This window comes from Streptopelia decaocto (assembly GCF_964273445.1).
Source record: "Streptopelia decaocto genome assembly, chromosome: 2".
In the NCBI taxonomy this organism is placed as follows: domain Eukaryota; kingdom Metazoa; phylum Chordata; class Aves; order Columbiformes; family Columbidae; genus Streptopelia; species Streptopelia decaocto.
Window position 1 is genome coordinate 152,357,780 of NC_138655.1, and position 24,483 is coordinate 152,382,262.

Below are 24,483 nucleotides of genomic sequence, written 5' to 3' on the forward strand. Positions count from 1 at the left end.
AAGATGCTCATGTTTGAAATGGGAAGTCTGAGGAATAAAAGTGTATGTTTATATACATATGGTCCCCACTGAATCTTAGTATAGGGCTCAAGAGGACAGAAATACAAACTTAGAATCATTTTTAGAGTGGACACAACTTTTGGACAGGACTGAGCTCAAACTTTTTCATGCCTTAGTTTGCTGTCTGTGGATTGGAGATAAATACTAACATAGTGGTTACAATGATATTTAAAGAATGCTGTGGAGTGCTCAGAAACATACTGATAGAATAACGAAAACAAGTACAAAGGCAGAAAACTGCTAACATGTTTACTGCTAAGAAAATCTGAGCTGATTTCAGATCCCTTCAGAAAATTCTCACTCAGCCACAAAATTTCTCCTTGAGGTTTAATTAGCTTTGATGTATAGGTTCAAGGTAAATAACGAATATTGTCACAGATGAACAAAAACTAAATTGAAGACAGTATATTGCTCAAACCTGAAAGGTGGGAGATCTGGTTTCAAGCCCTGGCTCTGCTGCAGAACTGCTACATGCTGAGTAGGGCCTCTGTACTAGTCAGTTTGATGATAGCGTAAACTCCAATAAATAGGATGGTAATTTTCAGACTTGTGATTATTCCAAATTAACAGCAATTATACTGTTAAACCATCTCTTGAAAGTTTGTAATCAGCTGTTGTTAACAATGGTTTTAATATTCACGGTACCATCTACACCTTTTTACAGCTTTTTTTTTTACAGTTTTTTACACTGCGTTAATGAAATCCAAGGTTTAACAATGGCTGGCACCTGCACCACAACCTAATTTTAAAATGGTCTCTATGTTTTAAAGAAATACAACTAACCTGCCAAAGGGACAAGGCTAGAGGGAAAAATCTGCGAAGTGTGGTTTTGTCTGAACTAGTTCTACCACGGCACTTCACAACGTTTGTTACCAAACATAGCAGCTGATCCAAGAGAGCCAGGAAGCGCACATGTTCATGCTGTCAATCACATGCGTAGGTACTCAGCGCTGCGATCTGTGCATTGGAATATCATTGCAGTCAAAAAGAATTTTGGCTCTGGATATAATTAAGAAAGTATCTCACAATAGCCTTGCTACTATGCTATAAATGATTTTTCAACTAGAAAAGAAACAGATCCAAATCATCACACCTGTTTATAACAAGACTGAATACTCTGCATGTACACTTAGATGTGAAAATGAAGGTTCTGTCATTAAAAATGAAGTAAGAAGAAAAGTTATATTGGCACATATCTCTGGTTACCTCATCTGAATCTGGATCATTCCTACAGTTAGACATGCATGAGTAACAGGGATCATAGATCTATGTGATCAGTAATGGACTTTTATCAGTTTACTTGATAATTATTTTTCACTTAGCTACGAAAGAAGCCTGAACATTTAACTAAACTGTAGGAATCCACATAGAGCTCAGACTCAACTGTAGATATCTGGCATAATCTTTTGGCAGGTAATTTAATTTCTCTTACTTTCTCCTCTCTGTGGAAGCAGTATTTATTTAGTTTCACTTCATCTTTGTCTGCTTTGATTGTCGAGATGGTAGTCTGCTTGGAACAGGGACTGTCTTTTACACAGACAGTCAACTATTTACTTGTGACCTATGAAAGATACCGACACAGAAATAATATATGTTTAAAATGCCACTCAGTGCAATGTAGAATGATTAGTGGATTCTAATTAAGTTGCAGTTTTATGACAGGAATAGCCCATTACATGCAATCATTTATTATCTCACGTTTGAAAAGGTGTCTTCCTGCAAAACTGGGTAACAGCATCAGGACTTGTAAAATATTACTTGGCTCACAAGATCTCTCAAACTGCAAAGTACTGAGTGGTTTCTGGGTTTTGGCAAACGTTCCACGTCAGCAATCCTTAAATACTGGTGATTCATTAAGTCTTATCCCATAGATCTGCAGGATAAGATATTTTGAGAATGCAACTGCTAGAGTGTGCTATAAAGGAGTGAAAAGAAAAAAAACAAAAAAAAAGAGGGAGTGCAAACCAGGATCTTCCTTACAAAGCGGAAATCTAGTCCTGTTTCATGTTCCAGCAAAAGTTTTTATCATTCTACCTGAGTGTTTCACAAACTTTAATTAATTAATCCTCTATGCTCTCATGAGGAAGGAAATATTATCCTTTGTACTATACTTAGAGGAAATCATAAAGACTGTAAAGCCCAAGCATTCCAGCACATTTTGTGATTTTTAAGGGTTTGAGTTTCTGACTGCTCAACTCTAGGTTTAGCTTCCAGGAATACTGTATTTTTTTGCAATTCTTCTTCATAATGAGTGATCTTCTTTTGCTGAACTAGGAATCCTGATTTTAAAAAACTTACGAAACATAGTTTTAACAATATATCACTAATATATTTAGAAGTAACTTACATAGTCCCTTCTACAACTGTTTGATCACAGATCAGGAAAGAACCAACTAGTTAGTCTAATCTTGCTTGATTTTTGTGGACTATGAATCCTATTGCTCATGCACATTGTTCCTTCAGACATGCATTCTCTCTCCAGACTGCTGAGTATGAGATGTATAACAAATCAGAGTTGTTTCTATTAACACACAGCATCCATTGCCAATTTTTAATATTTTACTCATATATGTGCACACATTCCTCAGCTGCCAGCACACCAAGGAAAAATGTCAAACCTCTTTGATCTCAGCAGCGTGCCACTAAGAAATGAAAGCATTCAGCGATTAAGTTCTACATCCCTCACACTGAAAAGAGAATTAGAAGTGGCCCAGGAAAGTAGAAAACTCTTATTGCTTTATGGAAAAAGTGCACTAGTTTGACTGTTACTCAACCACAATAAAACATAACAATAAGGAAATAAAAATCATAAACTTATATATTGCCATGTCAATCAATATATAATGCTTTTATAACATTGGATTTTTAAAAAATTTAGTCCCATAGTATTTTTCTCCTTTAGTAACACAGTTAGGGTGATTTGTAAAAAAAGTTCAAGACAGAACCAACGCTGTCCATTAAAGAAAAACTCCTACATACAATGAGACTGTCTCTGAGTGCTGGTCTTTGACAGGAATCAGTTGTTTTCTCTCTCACACAGACTCCTTCAGCTGCAGAAAGGGAGAAGATGAACATTGCAATCACAGCTCCTGAGTTAGTAGCAGGAATGATACGGTGCAGTCTTCTCACTGGTCTGATGTGTCTGGTTTTCTGCCCAGGTGCTGCATGGGGGTACAGCTTGGGGGACACACCTTTTCTTGACAAGAACCATAGTCTGCTGAAGAAGAGTTTGGCACTACAGAACAAAATTATATTGAGCTCCTTTATAAAATAAAAAGTAATTAGGAATAGCATTTTTTTCACCGTTTTACACTTTTAAGTAATCATTTCTTTATATAGCAGCTGCACGGTGACCACTTAATGGATCAGTCATACTTCCTGAACTTCTTCTGTCCTAAATATTTACACTCAAAGCTAAGTTCTATTCCTTCTTCTAAGCAGGCCCTACCCTAAACATCATCCTTTGCTCAGGACTTCTTCAACTTACAAAGAACAACTTTGTTAGGAAACAAGTTACTAAGGAAAACACCACCTGTGCTCACAGAAGCACTTGTTCACCCAAGAATGAGCACTGAGCCACACTTCCCTCGGATGAACAGTAAAGCTTCACATCTGATAAGGCCTGACCTCATTTCAGGCAGTAGGATACGTTTTATTGCCTCTACAGCAACCCCAAAAACAGTTCCAAAGGATACTTGGGTGTCCTTAGAACAGGTCTCCTGAGTTAACTGCAGTACTGCCTCTATGGGAATTTCTAGCAGATACCCTGAAGGCAGGAGTATGACTCTTACCAGCAAGAATTAAAAGCAGGATCCAGAAGGCCCTAGCTGGACTCATTCCTGAGACGCAAAGACAGGCAGCAATGCCCGGTGCAGATCACTGCCAGCTGGTTGTGAGGCGATTCGGTTTTGCCGCATTCAAGGTAGATGGCAAGCTGAGGACTGGGAGCATCCTGGAAAATGATTCATTCTAGCATTCTTTTCCATTCTGAGAAGAAATCATGTTTTCCATTTGCCAAATTTACTGCAGTCAAAAATAATGATCTGTACTAAAAAACTACAACTGTTTGATGTGTTTGTTTTTTGGTCAAACAAAAAACCTCTTGAATCTCTTGGAACTCACTGCAGTTTTATAAAACTGAAGATAAGACACTATTTCCCAACTTGGTAAACCGAGTCTGAGGAGTCACTGGAGTCCTACTGAGAGAATGGTCTGCCTTTCATTACCCACATGAAACAGAAGGCTCATTCATGAAACATCCTTCTCCTAAAACCCCACTTATCACCTCCCTTTGAACCCACACCTACTCAGCTTTACTGCACAGAAGCTGCTGCATTAAGAGCTGGAGTATTCTGCGTCAGGGTCTGTAATTTGGGACATGCACCCGGATCCTCCCGTGGCTGCTGTGACAGCGTTTCACAAGGCCACCACACACCCTAGGCAGCGTTCCTTGGGCAGGTATAGTGAGCCGGCCGGGGACCGGCTGCTGGGGCCAATTCTGTCCCTTCTCCCCGCGGCCGGGAAGCCCCATCCCGGACCCGCAGGAAGGTCTGTCGGGGCGCCTGGGGGAGGCCGGACGCTGCCCCCAGCCACACGGGGACCACCGAGCCGCGAGGTGCCACTTCCCTGTCACCGGGGAAGGGATCGAGGAGAGCGCGGGGCCGCCCCGGCGGGAGGGCTTGGGACAGGCCGGGCCGCCCGGCGCCGGGAGCGGGAGGAGCGGCTGAGGGAAACGCGCCGCGCCGCCGGGAGGGGGCGGAGCCGCCGGAAAGGCCCCGCCCTCCTGGGCGGGGCTACGGCGAGCGCGAGGAGATAAACCGCCCCGGCTGGGCGGGCGGCGCCGGCCCGCCTCCGCGCGCTCATTCAGAGCGGGTGACGTCAGGCTCGTCACGTGCCGCTACGCGTCACCCCGCGCGCGGGCCCCCTCCGCCAATCCGCGGGCGCTGGTGTCGGCCGAGCGCGCCTCGCCGCGCGGCGTTGCCGGCCAATCCCTTCCGCCGGTGGAGGAGGGACTTCCGCCGGGAGCCGGAAGCGGGTCTCTCATGCGAGCGGGTGGTTGAGTCTCGGCTCGGAGACGTTTCGGGCCCCGGAGCCGCCGCCGCCGCCTCCTGCTCCTCCGCGCCGCTCTCCCCGCTGTGCTGCTGCCGCCTGCTCCTCCTCCCGGCCCCCGCCCCGCTCTCCGCTCTCCTCCTACTGGCATCTGGCGGCGGCGAGGCCCCGGCGGCGGCGGCGGCGGCGCAGCGAGAGGCCCCGGCGGTAGCGGAGAGGCCGGCAGGAGCGAGAGGCCCCGGCGCCGACGGACACCGACCCACCCCCTGCCCGCCCGTCGTTTCCCCGTCGAGGCCCGGCCTGAGGGCGGCGGCGGCTGCCGGTGACAGGTGAGTGCGAGGGGCCGCCCGGGCCCGCGCCCTCCCGGCGGCGGCGCCCCCCGGGCCGCTCCCCTCCCCCCATCCCCCGGTGCGGGAGGCGATGGCGGAGCCGGAGGGCAGGAGACGCCCGTCCGCTCCGCCACCCCCCTCGCACCGGGGAGGCGGCCGGAGCCGCCATCTTCCCACCCGAGGCGGTTCCCGGGGGAGCGGCAGGAGGGAGGAGGAGGGATCCCGGCTCGGGGCCTCCATGGTGGCGGGGTAGGGCGAGTCGCCGGGCTGGGCCGCCGGGGCCGCTCCCGCACTGCGGCCTCACGGAGCAGCGCCGGCCGCCCCGGCCCCGAGCGGCGTCCGGGCAGCGGCCGGGTGAGCTTTGCCCCCCGCGCCGATCGGCGTTGCCGAGGATCTCCCTGCGGGTGCGATCGGCAGGGGAGGGGAGAGCGGGGCGGGGGAGCAGGGGCCTGGCGGTGCCCCAGGTTGCTCCCTCGGCTGGGGGGACCGCGACCCGTTCCGGGAGCCGGGCCGGAGCGCCGGGCGGGCGCGGGCAGCAGCAGCCGGTGGGCGCGGGCAGCCGCGGGTCCGCGTCTGCAGCCCGTGAGGGGCCGGTGCGGGGACCGGCTGCGCTCGCAGGTTGGGCAGCAAGACTCGCGAAAACAGCCGCCGTGTGAACGGGGTTTTTCTGGAGGGATTTTATTGTTGTTGGGCCTTTGCTGGCCGAGTTGTTTTCACTCTCAATTTCAGTTTGTGCAGATGTTCCAAATTGCTACGTAGCTTTGTCCACAGTTTAAACAGATGTGTGCTTGCCAAACAATGTTGTACAAGATTCCTGTGTGGCAGATAAGTATAATTATTTTTATTCTGCAGGTAAGGGAATTGAGGCGAAGTGGTTAAGACTTGCCTGTGGCCACAGAGAGAGCTGGTTTCAAAACCACTGTTTAAACTTGGGTCACGGTTGGGGTAAAACCATGGGAATTCTGGCTTCCGATTCTGCGTCTTGTCTCTGCCCTAGTTTTGTGGGCCTCTGTCTGAATATTTAGTAAAATTGGAGTAGGAATCTTAAGTACCACTTCAGGATCGTTATGGAAAGGCTTTAACTTTTCATGTGGTTTAAGTTTCATGTCAAACTTACCTGGTTTTTAAGGATTGGATAAATTTTCAAAGGTCAAAGCGTGTTGTGTTCTTTTTTTAAACTTGCTGGGATTTCACAACTCCAGGATTTTGAATCTGATCTGTAAGTTTTTATCAGTTGAACTTTCACTCGTTTCCTGCTGACTTGTAAGCATTTCTTCAAGTTAATTCTTGAGATATGAAGCTAATCAGCTTAATCACTCTAGCTGTTAGAAGAACATTGATTTTAAAAGAAAAAAAATTATTATTATATTTTTGTGGGAAGTGAAAGGGAGGAGAAAACTAGGGTGAGGCCTGATAAAAGCACATACAGAAAACAGTGTTTATTTTATATGAAATGTCTACAGGACACTTTATTCTTCTAGGTGTGTTGCCATTTAGATGCGTATACTATTTATATGGAAGCCAAAATTACTCTTATGTTTAATTGGTCTTGCATTTTGAGAAAAAACAAACCTTATTGAGACTGAAATAAAAGGCTTGCATAAATAAATTAGTAGAAAACATTTGACCTTTTGGATGTTCCTAAATAAGTGATTGTATATTTTCATGGTATATAATTGGGCCTTTAACTGCACTCAGTGTTCTGGGTTAGATTGAGCTGTTTCCCTTGTAATTCTGTTCTGTTTTTTAAGTGTTTACACATAAATGCCTTAAGGGAAGAAAAGTGTTAGAGCAAGTGTGTTCTGCCTTGGTTGCTTTTTATGGCTCACTCTAATGCAAATACACACATGGAAAGGTATGGATGACTGATAGGTGCATATAGATAGATAGATATAGATATAGTTTACATGTGTTGCTGGAACTTAAAACGGCTTTGGTACAGAGCAAGATGCAAGATCTGGACTTGGAGGCAGTTGTGGGGACATTGGGATTTGGAGGTTGTTTTATTTCACTGAGACATGTGGTAGCCACGTAGGCAATTTCTGGCTTTGACATTTTACTTCATTAGAGTGAAATTAACTACTTTGTTTATTTTTCTGAAATGCAAATTAAATAGTTAGGTTTGTCTAATCTACATGTTCTGTGGAGATGTGTTGCTGCGTCTCTTATTAAGTCTTATATCTGGCAGTGGCTTTGGCTTTAAATCAGTTGTTGAGCTTAATTGGCATGGTAATATAAACTCTTTGTTAAATATTTATTACATTGCCTCACAAAATGCACACGCTAGACACGGAAAAGGCATGTTTCTGGCCATGGTGCATGACAAATTTAAAGTGACAGCTTAAAGGTAGCAAGAAGGGAGTTATAAAGAACAAAGTTATTAGGTGTGGATGTGTTTCATCAGTTTAATTTTTTTAAACTAGATGGCTTTTTGGCCCTTCATGCTATTAATGTTTAATTCCATGGTGCCTTTATATATTAATCAGACATTCACATTGTCGTAATTTAACAGGTAAGGTACACATATAGGCACGTAGAGCACTTGCCTTATCTTTTCTTGTGCCTGTTTTGGAAGGAGCAGGTTTTGTCAAGGGCAATGGCCTTATTGATCTTCTGGAAGAAGAGTGTTCTTGTCTGGGAGATGCTCCGTGAAGGAAGGTGCAAAGGTGACTGCAGGGGTAGCTGACAAATGCAGCGGCCAGGAGGCTGTGGCTGGCACAGAAGAAGGCAAAAGAGACCAGAGGAAGAAAGCAAAGAAACATTTTCAAGTCTGGAGGATATCAAGCTTTGGGAGTGGGATTTTGTGTCTGTGTGTGTGTGTACATGCACACGTGAGGAACTGTTGTGTGATGTAAATGTTGTAAAAATGGGGTTTATGTAGCGTTCTGTCCTTTTAAGTATTTATTAGCAAAATGACATTTTTAGACAACAGATTTATGTAACTCTTAGATAGAACTGTGGAAAACAGTCTCTGGCAGCATTTATTCCTGTCTGTAGTCAGTGATATTAACTTAAGTGTTGCCAGCCTCTTGTATTTGCATTCAGAATGGGCACACAGGTAGGAGCAGGAAAAAGGAAGGATGTTACAAAATAGGACGTTGTAAGGAAGAAAATTAACTCCTCCTCCAGAAGTTTTGTAAGAGGCAATAGAATGTGGAGAACTGTTTAGAAGATGAGTGGAAACTACTCCTGTGGTAAAGGCCTCAGAAAAGTATTTGGACAACATTGTTCCCGAAGCAAAGCATATGCATGCTGAATCAAATACTATCATTTTAGTCTGTATGAAACAAGATCTAGACAAGTGGATCTTACCACATAAGCCATTAAATTAGGAAGGGAAAGTGATATAAAACGTAAACTTTGAAATAATTCTATTTTTATGTGATACCTCAAAAAGGAGAAAGCATGCACATACACAGACACCCTCTTCCCCTCTGAAATGTTAATATGCTTCATCAAGGGTACCAGTTGAAAATGTTAATACAGTTGTAAGCTAATGCTTAGGGAAGTTATCTTTTCCTATGTATTAACTCGTCTGCGTTAAACTCAAGGCGAGCTAGTGTGTCGTAAGAGTCAAGCAGGAAAATAGAATACCTCTGGAGCACTTTGTCTGAATATTAAACCCGGTGATAACTCACCTGGTCAGTAAAAATAATTTGGTGTTGTAAATACTAGATAATTGAAGAAGGCTTATTGCTATTCTAATGATCTATTTCTTTTTCTTAAGGATATGCTGGCTTTGACTAGCTCACAATAAAAATTATCTAAAATCAGAAAGTTTGAGGAACTTGTTAGAAATGGAAGACTACAAGTTGATTTCTGTATCGCCCATTCATTTAACTTAATCTAACCAAGTTCCACAAAATAGCGCAAGAGAGAAACAAATTCTATTAATTGGTTCATAACTGGTATTTCTTAAGTTTTGGTGATGTGATGGAGGCAAGGATTTATAATATTTTTAATTGGTCTTTCATGTTTGTATGTTGCTGTTGTGTACCTTTTCTAAAGAGGGGGTGCCCTCCCCTCTGTAAGGGAGCAGGTGCCACAGTGTAATACCTGCAGACAACAGAGGTGCTCTGGAGTACTTAAATAAGGTGTGACTGTAATATGGCATAATTGTGCGATTAGGATGGCCATGGTAGTGTTCATTCTGTGATGTGTGCTGCTGCAGGTATTTGGTGTCTGGCTATGTGTTTCAGGAACAGCAATTAACTCCAAAATTGGAAGTCTGACAGGGGCAACTAATATGTGGCTAGCTGCTTGGCTTGGAACATTGCTGAGAATTGGGGGAACGCTCTTTTGACGCCCTGATGAATCACCAATTTCTTTGAGCCTTAATCTTTTCGAACACTCGTTTACCATGGAGGGCTGGGCTATGCATATTCTGGATCCTGTCAGTCCAGCTCCTTAATAGGTAGTTGAATGATGTAATACAAAAGGAATCATTCGTTCATAAGCTGAATGGATTGCTGCCTCTGCACTTCCAGCAGCTCTGTTGTTATTCGCATAAGGCTGTTGGCACATAAGGAACTGGTGTCCCTGAGAGTGTGTCCTACAGTGAAGGTTTGTTCTGGATTGCCCTTGTGGCCATCTGGAGTTGATAGGCAGCTGCACTTCTGTGTATGTGGATTTAAGGTTGTAGTAGCTATACACAACTTTTAGTTCTGTACCATTGCACCTATAGATTCATAGAAACAGAGATGCCTATAGATACCTGTAGACCTCTGTCTGGCGTGGTAGCTTATGATCAATTAGAGCCAGAATTGCTATATCTGTTGGGGGCTCCTTCCTAAAATGCCTGTATTGCTTTCAGTATTGAAAATAGCAAACACTGGCAATACAGACTTTGGAAATTACACCTTCAGATGTAATCAGTAGTTCACATGGGTCTTGTTCAAGAATGAGTTTGGGTGTAGCTGTAAAACATAATTATTTTGTGTAAAGCTTACACTGGCCATTTTGCAAGTCTAAATACTGTATCACTGCAAATTGCTTTTAGATTTCCTGTGTTTTCTTGTACAAATAGAAGAAGGGTATTTTCCCTTTGCTTTAGATCAATTCTTCCTCAACTTCATACTGGCTCTTCCCTGCTACCTTCTGGAAATAAGCAACAATTATGAATATTAGTTGTTTATTGATGGTATTTTAAGGCAGACTATCATCTGTAATGGTAATGGACTTACAAACTTACTTTAAAAAACTGTAAATTTCTCTTACTCCATTGAAGTGTTTCTCTGCATTTCTTGGCAGGCCTAACATTCTGCAGCCTATTTTCAAGTGTTTTGTAATTATAGGATGCCAGTGATCTGACAGGGAATCTTGAGAAACAAAATATTAGTTAAATAGGAATTATGTTGAGGGAAAAAATATTTAACCATTTGATAAATCTCACTTGCTGGAAGCTTAATGGAATGCTTCAGAAGCTTTACAGTGAAGTCTCTTGGCAGCTTTATGGTTTTGTTTTTGGTCAGTGTTGGTATCCATAAGCATGTTTTCACTGGTTGTGATGGTGTTGCAGGTTGCCCGACAGCACAGTCTGACTGTTGGTCAAACAAGGAACCTATGAATCAACAGGCCAATGTCCAGAGTAGTTTGCTTTTTCATACCCTGGTGCTGAAGGGTTATGCTCAAATGTTTTCATGTATCCTATGGTTTCTGATTCTTATTCTAATAATTAGAAAAATAGGGCAAAATTGAAGAATGCGTTGGGTCATAGTTACTTGAAGTGCTGAGGACCAAAGCTTATGAAATAGCGATGTGCGTGTGCAGAATTCACAATCTTATCTGAGTTACTTTCCCATTCAGTGTTGTTGCTGGCTGACAGATAGGGATGGAAAATGGTCAACATGTTGCTGTTTAAAGCAGCAAGGCAAACAATTTGGGCAAAATATCATTGCCAGCATTGTCATGTCTCCAAGATCATGGATTTGTGTCAGTGTTCCTGTTTAATCTTGTCCAATTCTTGATAATAGATGACTAAAAGGCTTGTATTATAAAGAAGGGACCCTTTTTTTATGAACATGTTGCAGCTTAACTTATAATCTATTTTATTATTATTATTATAATTTTCTGTTTCTTAACTAACATTGTATATTTTACCTGCCTGGATTCCATCTATCAGTAGAATTTTTAGGAGGGTCTGTGCCCAGTTACTTTGGCTTTCAAGGAAGAATTATTGTCCTTAAATCCAAGCTTAAATATTGGAACAGTCCATCCTTTAACAGTGAGTCAAAACCTGAATTACCTGTACTTTTGATTACAGGGATACTCTGAAAAGGTGGGGTGCTCTGTGAACAAATGTGCACCCTGTAAGTGATAGTCTTTCATACAGCGTTTTAAAAGTAAGCAAGAGTTGCTTCTGATTTCACTGGACTTTGTAATGGAGGCTGGTGGCTTTTTAAAAAGAGGAAGCAATACTGAAATGACTGGATGATTTGGGTTAAATTCTATTTTTGGCAAAGAGGTTAATGAAATAATCATTGGCAAAAAAAAAAATTGGTTTCCTTTCCTTATTACGAAACCTTAAAGTTAAATGACGCTTCTTACGGAAGTTTAATTTCACTTTAGATTTGGTCCTGAACATGTTTCAAAACTTAAAGTATTTTAGGTAAATGAATGCTTTTCGAGTCATCTGAGGAAAAAAAAAAGGACCAAAAATGAAACCCCAAGTTCATCCTAGCCTGTTTGTTTTGCAGAACAATAGTAATATAGTCGCTGTGGAGTCAAGGATTATTGTATACATTTGTGTTGGAAGGACTCTTGTCATTGTACCTTTTCATTTATCGCTGTAATTATAGACATCTTATTTGGTTCTCACCTGGACTTTACATTGGTGTAGGGCCTTTTTTCTCTTGCTTGTCTCAGACGTGTTCTGACCAAAGATGTTGTCCAGCAGCACTGAACAGCTGTCCCATCAGTCTGCACCAGATCTTCCCAGAATTCTAGTTCTGCTTGTGTTTGCATTTGAGAACCTTGGTGTAAGATTTCTGCTTCTCTGAATTATTGTGTGGTCTGATAATGTAGCAAATTGGCTTTGAAGCTATGTGTGTGTGTCTTAAAGAATAATTCAAAGCACTAAATATAAAGTGTCCTAGAAGTTCCTAATACAGTTTTTTACCTCCTCTTGCTTAAGCACAGTATTAATTGCATTCTTGAAACATGGGATCCAAATAACAGCCATATTCTATGATGATAAGCCTATTAAGACCTGTTAAAGAACATCAGACTTCTAACCTTACCCTCAGAACTGCCCTAAATATTAACCTTACAGCTTCAAGTGATGTTTTTTGTCTTGTCTTTCATCATAAAATACTGCATTCTCTTCTGCTGCATTTTTCTGAAGAGGGTGTTGTCCATGGAGTTTTGGCCCACAGAGCTGGGGTAGTTATTTCCTTGGCTTTTGCGAACTGTAGTGCCTGGAGTCCCAGGAGCATCGTCAGTGTGCATTGGCCTTTTTCTGGTTAGCGAGGAGTGGAGTGTGCAGAAAACTTACAGATGGTACTGGTAAATCAGAAGGAGGAACATTCACTAATTGAAACAAGGAAGCTGTTGTTACCAGTATTACTAAACTCATGCTTTTCATGCACAAACTTTAACTCGTTCCCTCCAAACAAGTGCTAAAGCTGCTGGTACTTTGTCATGTGTTATATCTTTTGAAGACTTGGTGTTTCTTTGAGGAATTGGGAAAGGCCAAATAGGCCATCACTTGCTGCATCTTAGCTTTAAAAATTTGAAGCAGCTAGTAAAATACTGTAGAACTTGCAGTTGTCTTGTGAAATAAACATAATTTATAAAATGGCAGGTCTGTTTGCTGTAGGACTGGCATGCTAAGATGCTGATAAACCCATTAGCCAGCAAAGTTCAGTATCTTTTCTAGTTTTCACTCCAAGTCAGGTATCAGTTTGAGGTATCAGAATGAAATCTGCTTCTTATGATAAAAGTGCAACAGTTTCTTTAAACTTCACTTCTCTGTGTGAGTTCTCAGCATACTTAATTGTTGCTTCCTTCAGCAGTGCAATAGGAAGATTAATCTGGCTCCCCTTCAATGGATACTTTAAAGCAGAGGTGTCGAACTCTTTTTCACTGGGGGCCACATCAGCCTTGCAGTTGCCTTTACAGGGCCAAGTGTCATTTTAGGAGTAGATTAATGTAACTATTCCTACATTTAAACAGTCCTAAAATGACATTTGGCTCTTTGAAGGCAACTGCGAGGCTGATGCGGCCCCCGGTGAAAATGTTTGACAGCCCTGTTTTAAAGAAAAGCAAACCCTGAATAAACCCTTGGTTAAATGGGGGCAAGCCAGCCATGTGTGGAGGGAAGGGGAACAAGGAAAATATGTTATGCAAGATATTATCCTTGCATAATAATTCCTCATGTGTGCATGAGTTCAGAGAAGATGTGATAGAGTGAGACAGACTTAGTATCTAGAGTGCCAAAATAAACTCACCTGCTGGAAATAAGGTGTGTGTCAAAAGGGCGAACTATAGTTATAGGAAAAAATAATGGAGAAGTCTTTCACATGGCTTTTTCTGATGGCTGTGCTAATGTCTTCATGTGGTGTCTTGGTTGACTATGGGAAGAAGTAATATAGGCTGAAGATTATGTGGAAGTTTTTGAAAAGTTGCCCTTATTTTAAATAAATCAGAATTTATGTTACCAACTACTGTTCTGAAATGTCTATTTAAAAATAGTACAGACATGTTCAATATTTTGTGAAATCCATAGTCATTAGTACTAATAAGTATCACCCCCTGCCCCATTCTACTCCAGGACAAGCTTTAATCTGCCTTCCAATTCGGTTTACTGCTTCTAGTCAATTGTGTCTTGGTCTTCAGCTTTCTGTGTGTACAGAGGTGTTGTGCAATTGTTAACTTGTGTGGGCAGTGCAGACAAGCAACATGGATGATGATGAATTAGGTAAAGTTATGCATTTGATGGTGCTAAACTTTTGAAATGGATTTTTGTAGTGAATTCCTAATGTTTGCATTCAGTGAAAAATTAATTTATGCATCAGTGATCAGTATTTGACATTAAATATTGGTATTACATTAAAAGCCTGGAACAGTCTCCCAACTAATTTGTAAGTGTAAAGATACCTGAAGTTATTGATAAGCTTTGACTTTCAGAGAATAATTCAATTAGCCTCTAAAAGATCACACTGAGGTGTCTAGAGTGAATATTTGTGTAGTTTGTAGACAATTTTAGCAGTTAAAATGATGTATAGTAGTAAAAATGCCAACACTTTTATCTGCATTACCTCAACTTTGATTTGTATTTGCAGATCAGAATCCCACTGCACACTGTGCAAGCAGAGACTGTTGCCTTGCAGCTTAGTCAAGTGTAACAGGTAAATACAGGTGGATGGAAGTGTTACAAGAAATTAATGTGATCAGAGGGTTAGTATAGTATATGCCTGTACTCTAATGAAAACCTCATCAGGTTTTTTTAAATTCACTGATTTTAAAAAATCTTGCAGAAGGAGTGAGCTTCCATCACGTTCTACAGTTTGTTAATGCATGGTAGGCAAAATTTCTTTTATTTTTTTAATATTTGGCCACTGCTTAGGCTGGCTGTTTTTAGATTATGTGCAAAGTTGGTCTCCCTCTACAGCTGGGCATGTTGAACATCTGTAGCCTGTATTACACAGCCTGGAGGCAGGAGCAGGTGTGCACAGCTGTGCAGGGTGTGAGGTCTGGGACGTGAAGCTTGTCCTTCTGTAGATACTTGGACACCTGGTTGCCCTGTGTCCAGCCTTGATTGTTCTCTTTTCAATGCAAAAGAGCAGTGGTTTGCATTGACCTGTTCTTTCAGTCTTTGATTCAGTACAGGCATTCTGCTGGGTTTTCTCTTGTAAAAGTCCTGCAAGTCTGTTACTATCTTCTTTTTTGTTATTTTCTTCTCTCTTTTGCAGTAGGAGCTACCTGTGATGTTTTGTAGGCATGAGTGACAGCAGTAGAGTGATGTGGACTTGACCTGTTGAGTTTCACTCACAACTGCGGTGCTGGGTTTGCACTATGCTGCTGCTGCTGGTTTCCTAGAGAACAAAAAGGAAGATAAATGGCATCGGTTGTTCAGCTTGGGTCCTCTCTCCTCGACTACTCTTCCAGTGATCCCAGAAGTAAAGTGTGTGTGCAAGCAACTCCTGTGTAGCTCTCTGATTAACTGTTTGGAGAAAAGGGGGATTGTTCAAATTTATTCCAATTCTGTTCTTGCTGTTGATGTTTTCTGTTATGGAAAAATAGACACCTGGGCTGGGAGGTAGGGAGGAGGTTAAATGCTCAACTGAGAGCAAGTGTTGGAATATTTTAGTGCAAAATCATCATACTTTGAGGTACTTGCCCAATGTACTTTAGTGGCAAATTCCTAATCTCTTTCCTGAGAAAGTCTTTTTTCCTCCAGTGTGAGATGCTTTCTGCCTTTTGTATGCCTTGGTAATTAATGTAGAATTTGTGGTTCTACATTCAACTAGATAAAACAACTTCTTAAGAGAGTAGGGGGCTGTGGAGAATTATGGTCGTAGATTGTCATGGTTTGGCTGAGGTGCTAAGAACTTTAACTCTGCCACTTGAGGGCTTGTTCAGATAATGCAGAAATGATTTATTTTAATTAACAGTTTGGTACTTTTTGAAATCATAATCTGACGAAAGAATATTTTATCTGTCGTGGTAGCTATAATAGAAATTAAATATGTATCTTTATGGATAACCTGCAGGGTGTGTGCTATCAGTCCACTTACAGTGAAGAAAACAAGCTTGTGGCTTTGTCATGTATGTGCTACATGTAACAACGGCTGTCAATTAATGAGTTGGGTTTCTTAATGGTATGTGCTTCAGCCTGCAGTCAGGAGAGTGCTGCTTCAGGTTTGAAAGCTGAGAACAAGCCGTAAGCAAACTGCAAACTGCTCATGACACAATCACACTTGTCTTCAAGGCACATGATACTCTTATCAAGCACAAAAATTTCTTCCCAGTGGGTTATTCCTGTCTTGGTAGGCACTCCTGGCATTCATTAGTGGTAAGATTTTTTTTTTTAGATTATATGCTGTTAAACATCTGGTGCATTGCATTACTGAGGAGGATGTGATCCACAGGCTTAGTCTGTTTCTTGAATGATGTTTGAGTGTGCATCAGATAGTACCTATATGTAAAACTTGTCATCTTGGTGTGCAAGAGGACTGTGGAAATTGTTTGACACCTTTCCATATAGTGAAAAGATTTCCTTTTATTTTAAGTTTATATATTTAAAATACAATGTATAAAAGACTAGACTTAAAGATAATCAGGATTATTTGTTGGTAGGGGTCATCCTGTTATCTTCTGTGTACTATCAAAGATCTTTTTTTCCTGTTGTTTGAGATTGGGTGAGTGAATAAGGATGTAACTTTACGCCCTTCCCATTTTTCTTGCTCTTGACTGAAAGACTTTTCCGTATACCTCTGTACAGAGTGCTTATCATTTACAACTATCAGGTTTCCTTGGTATTTTACCACCTTTGTTTACTAACTTACTGTTTGGTATCTCTTGGACAACTAATTATTCTAACGATCTGAATTTCTAGACTTAGGAAGTAATCAGTTCTGGTGTGTGGTTCTATCGTGCGGGTTTGTGTGTGAGATGGAAAGCTCCGTAAATGATGGAGTTGCAAATTGCTTGTGAAACCCTGATGTAGAAATGTTTCGTAGATCTTTAAATAAGAAAATGCAGAGTTCTGTTGAAACAGCAAGGTTTGCTGTTTCTCTTGAAATCTCAGCCATTCTTAGAGGAGAGGTTATGTTTGAAGAGATAATTAATAGAATTGCTGAACAGTTTTGGATGCTATCAACCTTATAAAAAAGATATTTTTTTTTTAAACCCTGTGAAGTAGATGCAGCAGCAGCTCTAAACTATTTGAGCTGCTGTTATGTATTGCAGAAGGTTGAAAACATACAGCGTTAAGGTTTAGGTGGTCTTCTGTCACAGTGCATTTCTTGCTAACACCCAGTTGCTCTGTGGGCTTTTTAATGCCTTGCACCTGCCATGTGTCCAGTTACAGATTCACTCCATGTGTTTGTGTCCATGTTCCTCTTTAAAAACCAAAAAGTTGTGTCATTCTCGGTGCTGCCAGGGGGGATTCCCAGGCAATAAGTAATTTTTTTGGAGGAAGGAAAACTGAAACAAATCTCGAGTTTCTCAAAATCTGACTTACTAGCCGCCATGCTGACACGTACACTGGGTGCATGTACATTTTGAAACCTTCAGCTGTCAGATTTGGATAAATGTCTGGGTCAGGCAAAGCTCCAGAAGTGAAATTCTCAACTTTTCACCCAAATGTTTAGCTCATTAGCAGCCGAACAAATTTGGAGCCTTGTGATGTTTTTTGAAATAGTACTTTATTCAATATTTAACTTATGTAGACACATATGGTGACTGTTTATGTCATGTCAGCTTTTCAGTTGTGTAATACCAAGTTTACAACTGACTTAGGCATGATGATGGTTGCAGAGATTGCTACTGACAAATGTGCTTCTGGGGGTTGTTAGATTTTTCGTTTGCAGCTATTTTGTCCACGGTGGTAATGTAACCACTTCACAGTATATTTTCTTTTAAATAATGTTGTCCTTTGAATGACAGATCTCTTGTCACATCTGCTGTGTAACAAGAATGATTTCCTGCTTTGAAAGGAAAGATGGAAACCCCTGGATTCTGTCACAGGCTTTCTGTATCAGAATGATACAGCTTTGTAGGGTTATTAATCTACAGAATGGTATCATGGGCCCTATGCAGTGGGATGATGGTTCAACTCTTAGATGAACAGCTGAAATATTTTCTTGAAAGTCTTTGAAAATAACCATTTGATTGAAATTGCAAGCTCCAATTTGTATCACTACTAATAATGCGAAGACAGAGGGAAGCTTGCAGCCTTTCAGGATCAGGATTCATAATTTTTCTTGATGATACTTAACTCTCCTGTGTCTGAGTGAGTATCTTTACCTGGACTGAGAACATGATTAATTCTTGACATATTACATATGCTTTGGGTATTCAAAACACTTGTAAAAGTAATAAAGGTGAACTTCATTTAGACAGGAGTTGGTGCGTTAAATGAATAGCATAGTTTTGGAAGAGGCATCTGTTTTTTTCTCATATCAAGTATGTGATGTATTCAGCAGATGAGAAAACTCGTCAAAGCTGAAGCTAGTGGTAGCTCTCATTACTTCTGCTGTGGTGTTGTGATCCTCATGGATACATAAGGGCATGAAAGATGGTGAGAAAGTATGTTATCTTGGAGAGCAGAAAGAGTTTCTGGCCTGCAACTGGAAGTTTGTTGTGAACCTTAAGTTAAGCAGTGAATGTCTGTTTTGAAAACATTTCAGGCTTTGCCATGTTACTGGAAGTATATTTCTGTATTAGCCTTGTGAAAAGTTTGTCTTAAACTATGTTTAAAGTTTCTAAAATGTTTGCTAGGAAGAGTTCTGCACAAAGCCACACTCACATCTATTTTTGTTTGTGCTTGCTGGAAGAGCAATGAAAAGATCTTTTATTCTAGTAAGCTTTTTTGTTTTATGGTGTTGCTGTTTGCAGTGTGAAAGTTAGTTGTCAGCACTTGCATTTGTAAATCTCTTTTTAAGGGCTGATTACTCTGGGCTGAAAGTTGGCAGGCAAGATCTCAGCCCTAGAGCATTGTTTGGGGTTTTGCATGTTTTTAAATAACAGATCTGACTGGTTTGATTGAGAGAACACATGCTGCTACTCATAATCTTGTAACTCTAGACAGCAAAATAGACTGCATAAAAGCACGCTTTGAATATGAATTAGAAAAATTAGAGACTGTGTAATGAAAGCAGAGGTAGGAGAATTGGGGGCTACACTTGAGGGAGGTTTGGGGGGGCTGGTGGGGCAGTCGTGGTTTTTGTTGGCTGTGTGACAATCGAGTAGATGTCTCTTCCCAGCTGTTTGCAAGGTTGTGGTGTATGTGGATGCAGTGTGTACGTAAATACATTCAGATGGTTGAATGTTCACTCTTGCCGGTACTAGAAAATACCTGAACCTGAACTAAAATGCAGTGTAAAGGTTACCCTGGCATTGGCACCACAATAACACACACGTGTGGCTTTCGGATGAGAATGGTCCCAGCTCTGCCTGGCTTGGCAGCCAGGCAAGTGTGATTGTGTGCACTTATCCGTATACTCATCCCGTGGACATTGCTGGGTTGTATCTGGTAATGATGGAATTCTCATAATGAGATGCATTTGAAAATATTTGCTAATAAAGAGCCATGTTGTCAACTTTTTTTTTTTTTAAAAAAGGAAACAACAACCGACAGCTTTTTATTTGCAAAGGGGTTGTGGATGTTGCAGAAGAAAACCAGTAGGCTGAAATACTTGCTGCCTGTGTTGCTCGGCCAGGTGGTCTCAGTCCATTCCAAAAATATTCTTGTTATTCCTCAGATGGCCAAGTGCCCACAAGGACAGATATGTACAGGTAGGAGGAAAGAATTGCTGCCCGCATTGTCCTTGTTCTAATGAGAAAATGACTCTTCCCCTTCCCATGGAAATTACTAATTTAGTGGGCTGAGCCATGTGTTATAGTTTTGGGGACAATAAGGACTTCATGGTTGCATTCTGCACTGTTTCTAAAGAAACATGTTTTTACCTGTATTTTAAACTTCTGCGGGTTAAGCATTGTGCCTACATACAAATCAAGTTCAATCTGCTTTTAATAAGCTTCAGTAAAATATGTCCAGTGTCTCCGGCATCAGGTAGTTCTGGAAATAACTATTTGCATGTCTTGAGAGTAGCTTTGCTCTGACATAATATATCTGAAGTTGTTCAACTCGACTGATTACTCTGTCATGACCAAATGGTGAGCAAGAAAGAAAAATGAAGATTTACTATATGTATTTAAAAAATTGAAATTATATTTAATATTAGAAATTTCTAATTCTAAATTAAGTCATGAAGGCAGGCCATTCTATAGGCTGTATTACCAGACATAATTTGTGGAAAACACGGATTTTTTTGTGTGTGTGAATCTGCTTGCTATAGACCAGAAATAATACTTAAAAGCTTACTGAAGAGATTGTGCGCCTTCAGAGGTCTTTCTTGTGGTTTTTGTTTTGTTACAATTTGAATGAAAAAAATTGCAGTCTGCTTCCGATAGCTCAGTGTTCTGCCACAGGTATGGCTGTCTCTATCCCAAACAGGTCTGCCAGCTTGCATTTTTTTTCTCTTGAATGTCTCCTACTTATTGCAGCAGCATGTATTTATGCAAAGATAAGGCTTACCAATCAGCAATGTGGTGTCTTTTCAAGTGGTGAGCAAGTTAACTCTTCAATGGGATGATAATCTTTATTGCTGCATTAAAATGCCATATTTAACTCGCCGATTTGACTATTAAAAGAGGACAAACTGTCTTCCAAACTGTCAATCCTCATCTGTAGTTACTGGCACTACCAGATACTGATTGTGGTTCCTCTAAATAAGCTTGTGTGTGAAGATATGCATCAATACTATTGAAAAGCATGCTAAAACACATCCTGTGAAAAGCCTTTAAGGTTTTGTGGTCTTTATTGTTTCTCTCTCTCTGAAGTAAAGTGGCTTTTTCCATGAACGCTGAATTCTCTGACATGGTTGTTGGAATCCTCGCGTCACACAGGTTCCATGCTTGAGGAGACTGGTAAGTGGCAACTCCGTACTGGAAAAGCTGATGGCACTAACTTTCCAGAACAGCCCCGCATATGAAGTCAATTTGAAGTATATTGCAACAGATGAGATTTTGCAGCAGAGCATTTGATACCCTGTGGGCTTGTACCAGCGTGATGTGCTAAGTGAAGGAAATTGCGAAGGGAACTCCTGCATTTGGGGTCTTTCACTATGGCTTACCCGGTAATTGTTTGTTGTTAGAAGTGTGGAATTTAGAAGACAGATTGAATGTTCTCTTTAAACAGATTATAGTAGTATTTTACTTGTTTTGAGAGCCAATTTGGTCCTTAGTGATCAAAATGCAACTTAAATATATGGGTTTGGCATTGTTGTTATTAAAAATAATTAGTTCACAGGGTGAGTGGATTACAACAAATCTGTGTAGGCAATGAGAATATTAGTCTGAGTAATCCAAACAAGGTTACCTAGAGCTTCAATCTAGACATAGCCTGTGATAAGTATCTTGTGTAATCTCATCTAAAGGACTTGTAAAAAGCAGTAGAATGATGTGCTGCTCTGATTGCTGGTGCCTTGTCCAAGCAATTTCAAGCTGCAATGTGCATGTTGCAGTCATGTTATCTATCAGGTTGGCTAACAACTTGTCCTCAGCCAAAATTAATGATTTAGCTGAATATTTGGTGTGTCATGGCCAGTCAGCAAGTGCTTTAAAGGACATATATGTCATGGAACTTTACTCTTGCTAAACTCACATGATCTTAGTTGTTTTCCTTATACAGTCCGTAGAATTACACAGTACTGGTGCTAATGCTATGTAACTGAGGAAGGAAGAGATTGCAGCATGGCTGGGGACAGACTGATCCTAGAAGGGAGTGGGAATGTGTGAGATAAGCAGGTGACAGGGATGCAAAGAAGTCCCTCAGCATTGATTTGGGAATCCAGATGCGGAGTAGATAACATCATTGCTGACTGAAACACATTGGTCTTTCTGTAAAGTAGACTTCACTTTGTAAATCTGGAATAATGTCGTGCTCAAGGTTAGTGTGAACAGCAGTGAAGATTATATACAGAGAACACAAAATGTGTAACAAGTAGTGTGCTCTCTTTAGAAAGTTATTAATCCACAATTTTAGAAGGCTAAAACCAATTTCTGTAAAGAATAATTATCAGAAGCATTCTCCAAAAAGCTTAGACACCTTCTGCAGTGTTAATGTTCACACAGCTTCCCATGTGTGGGTTTGACAACCCGGAGTCAAGCTATTTAATACTTGCTTTTGAAAAATTGCTTTCAACCTAAGGATGGCTTTTGGTTATTTTATAAAATACAAACATTCTGAATCAACTCCAGACTTTCTGCCATGTGGACTGTGTGTGTTCATGTGTGTAACACTGTATGTGAGAAACAGGATAATTTTTTTACTTTTTGAGTGTGGTGATGGTTTTGTGGTGTTTTTGTTGTGGGGGTTTTTTGTTTGTTTGGGGTTTTTTGTTGTGGTTTGGGGTTTTGTTTTTGTTTTGTTTTTTGTCTTTGGTGGGGTTTTTTTGGTCAGTGTTGTTTCTCCCTTAGTTTCTATTCCAAGGTCAGAGGCAAGGGGTTAGGAAAAAACTTCTGGGAATGTAACAGTGACACATTGCACATGTTTCTTTCAAAAACATGTTTTCCATGCTGACTTGCTTATCACTTCATGCTATTGGTGTCAACTGTTCATCTAAGCTGAAAACTTCATCCTGTCAGGGATGTCAGTATATTTGTTTCTTTAACTGTATATCCAAAGTATCTTCTGTGTAATCTCATAATATGGATGTTTGAATCAGTTCATAGGTGGATGTTATTTTTTTTACTTGAAAATTTTTGGGATGTATTCAATAAGTTACAAAAGGTTTCTGCTTTTGTCCATTTCAAAATCTAGTGTAGAGGAGATTCTGTGGAAGGCCACAAGGCCTTAGTCAGAAAGAAACACTTTTAAATGCCAGTATTTTGGAGTCAAGATACTTCAGCAGTATAAGCTCCTTTTAGGGTGTGGGATATGGGATCACACTGGTAGCTTCCATGTGCTGCAAGTACTTTTTTTTCCCCTTCACCCTGAAGTCTGGTGACACCAACTTTTGAGGGCAAGAAATTTCTTTCACACATTGTTACAGATGAAGTAGTGGAATTTTTGAGCAAATAAGTAACTCAAAAAGTATGGTACAACTTTCTCATAGTCCTTTTAGAAATGAAAAATTTTTAAAATGACCCTGATTTTACATACCGATATTTACTTGCTGAGACATCATGCTTTAAATGAGATTTTTCTGTGTGTTGGTTGTTTTTTAAGACTAGGTGTTTTTAAAACCACAGTATTAAATAATAGCCTCAAATTTCAAAGCAGAGTTACTGTCAGACTTTCAACTCTACTCAATTTTCTAGTTGCCTAATCAAATAAAATAACATTTTAGGATGATGGAGCGGAACAAGTTGTTGAGTGTTACTGATCTAGCAGAACTGTTGTAACAGCTGCTTAAAATTTGTGTTATGAAGATTAAGTGATTGTGAGAGTAGTTGTAGAAGACAAAGGTTGGTTTGTGACTAAATGATACTTAATAAGTGAAGTCTGCCAGGTGGTGTGAAGAAGCCATGGTTTGAAAACCAATCTGGATAATGAAGGTGAGAGTCAAGTGAAACTTTCCCAGTGGAATTTCCCTACCCGTGCTGTGCCAGGTGTTCACCTGCACTCCCGCTCAGCCGGTGACAGGAGCTGAGCTCCGTCTTTCCCTTGAGCCAGAACAATCTCCCCAAGCGCCGAACGCTGGCCCTGTGGTGTGGAGGTTCTTTGGGCCTTTGGTCTGAACCAGCACGGCTCGAATGGCTGGGAGTTCTCCAGAATTTCCAGCAACCGCTTACAGAATCTTTTGTCTTCCTATTTCCGCAGCTTACAAAGGTGACCAGTAAAGTTCTCTCTGAGCAGCCAAAAAGCAGACAGCTCATGACTTCTGATCAGGACACTAAAGTTGTGGCTGAACCGCAGGTGCAGCAAGTACAAGAAGTTAAAGACGGTTCTCATCTAGTAAGTATTATAAGTACATACTCCCCTGGTATAAATGTTGCATGAAACATCTTTTTTTATTATGTTGTAATCAAAATTGTATCTCGGAACACTTAGAAGACAGTTGCTGACAGCATTGTAACGTAAAATGCTAGAACAGAGCTGTTGAAGGTAGCTGATTCTCCATACTGAATAGGAGCCTCAGCTGAACTTCCCTTCAGCCCTAGAGGGAATTTAAATAAACTGTGAATTACAACAGTTCATACTCATTTAGGATACAGAGCTTTTTAGCCTGTGCAGGAATTGAATTGCCAGTGTTAAGTTCTAGTTCACACATTAACATGTGACGAAAATACAGGAAATGCACTTGGAATGTATCTA

The 24,483-nt window shown here is 41.0% G+C and overlaps 1 protein-coding gene and 1 long non-coding RNA gene across 3 annotated transcripts in view; one reads left to right on the forward strand and one right to left on the reverse strand.

Annotated features, from left to right (window-relative positions):
• Window positions 1–1,856: 1,856 nt before the first annotated feature.
• On the reverse strand, window positions 1,857–4,798 carry LOC309436546. Its single transcript, XR_014183363.1, has 3 exons — window positions 4,445–4,798; window positions 3,852–4,012; window positions 1,857–3,277 (listed from the first exon to the last, which is right to left on the reverse strand). It is a non-coding gene; the product is annotated as an uncharacterized lncRNA (long non-coding RNA).
• A 265-nt stretch (window positions 4,799–5,063) lies between these two features.
• LARP4B (La ribonucleoprotein 4B) overlaps window positions 5,064–24,483 on the forward strand; it is a 55,063-nt gene continuing 35,643 nt past the window's right edge. The window contains exons 1-2 of one of the 2 annotated variants that reach the window (XM_082043977.1): window positions 5,064–5,438; window positions 23,989–24,123. In XM_082043977.1, the coding sequence (XP_081900103.1) occupies window positions 24,043–24,123 (81 nt within the window). In that variant the 5' untranslated portion in view covers window positions 5,064–5,438; window positions 23,989–24,042. Of the gene's footprint in view, window positions 5,439–5,668; window positions 5,793–23,988; window positions 24,124–24,483 lie in introns of those variants that run through there. The other variant, XM_082043978.1, reaches the window with a different exon arrangement.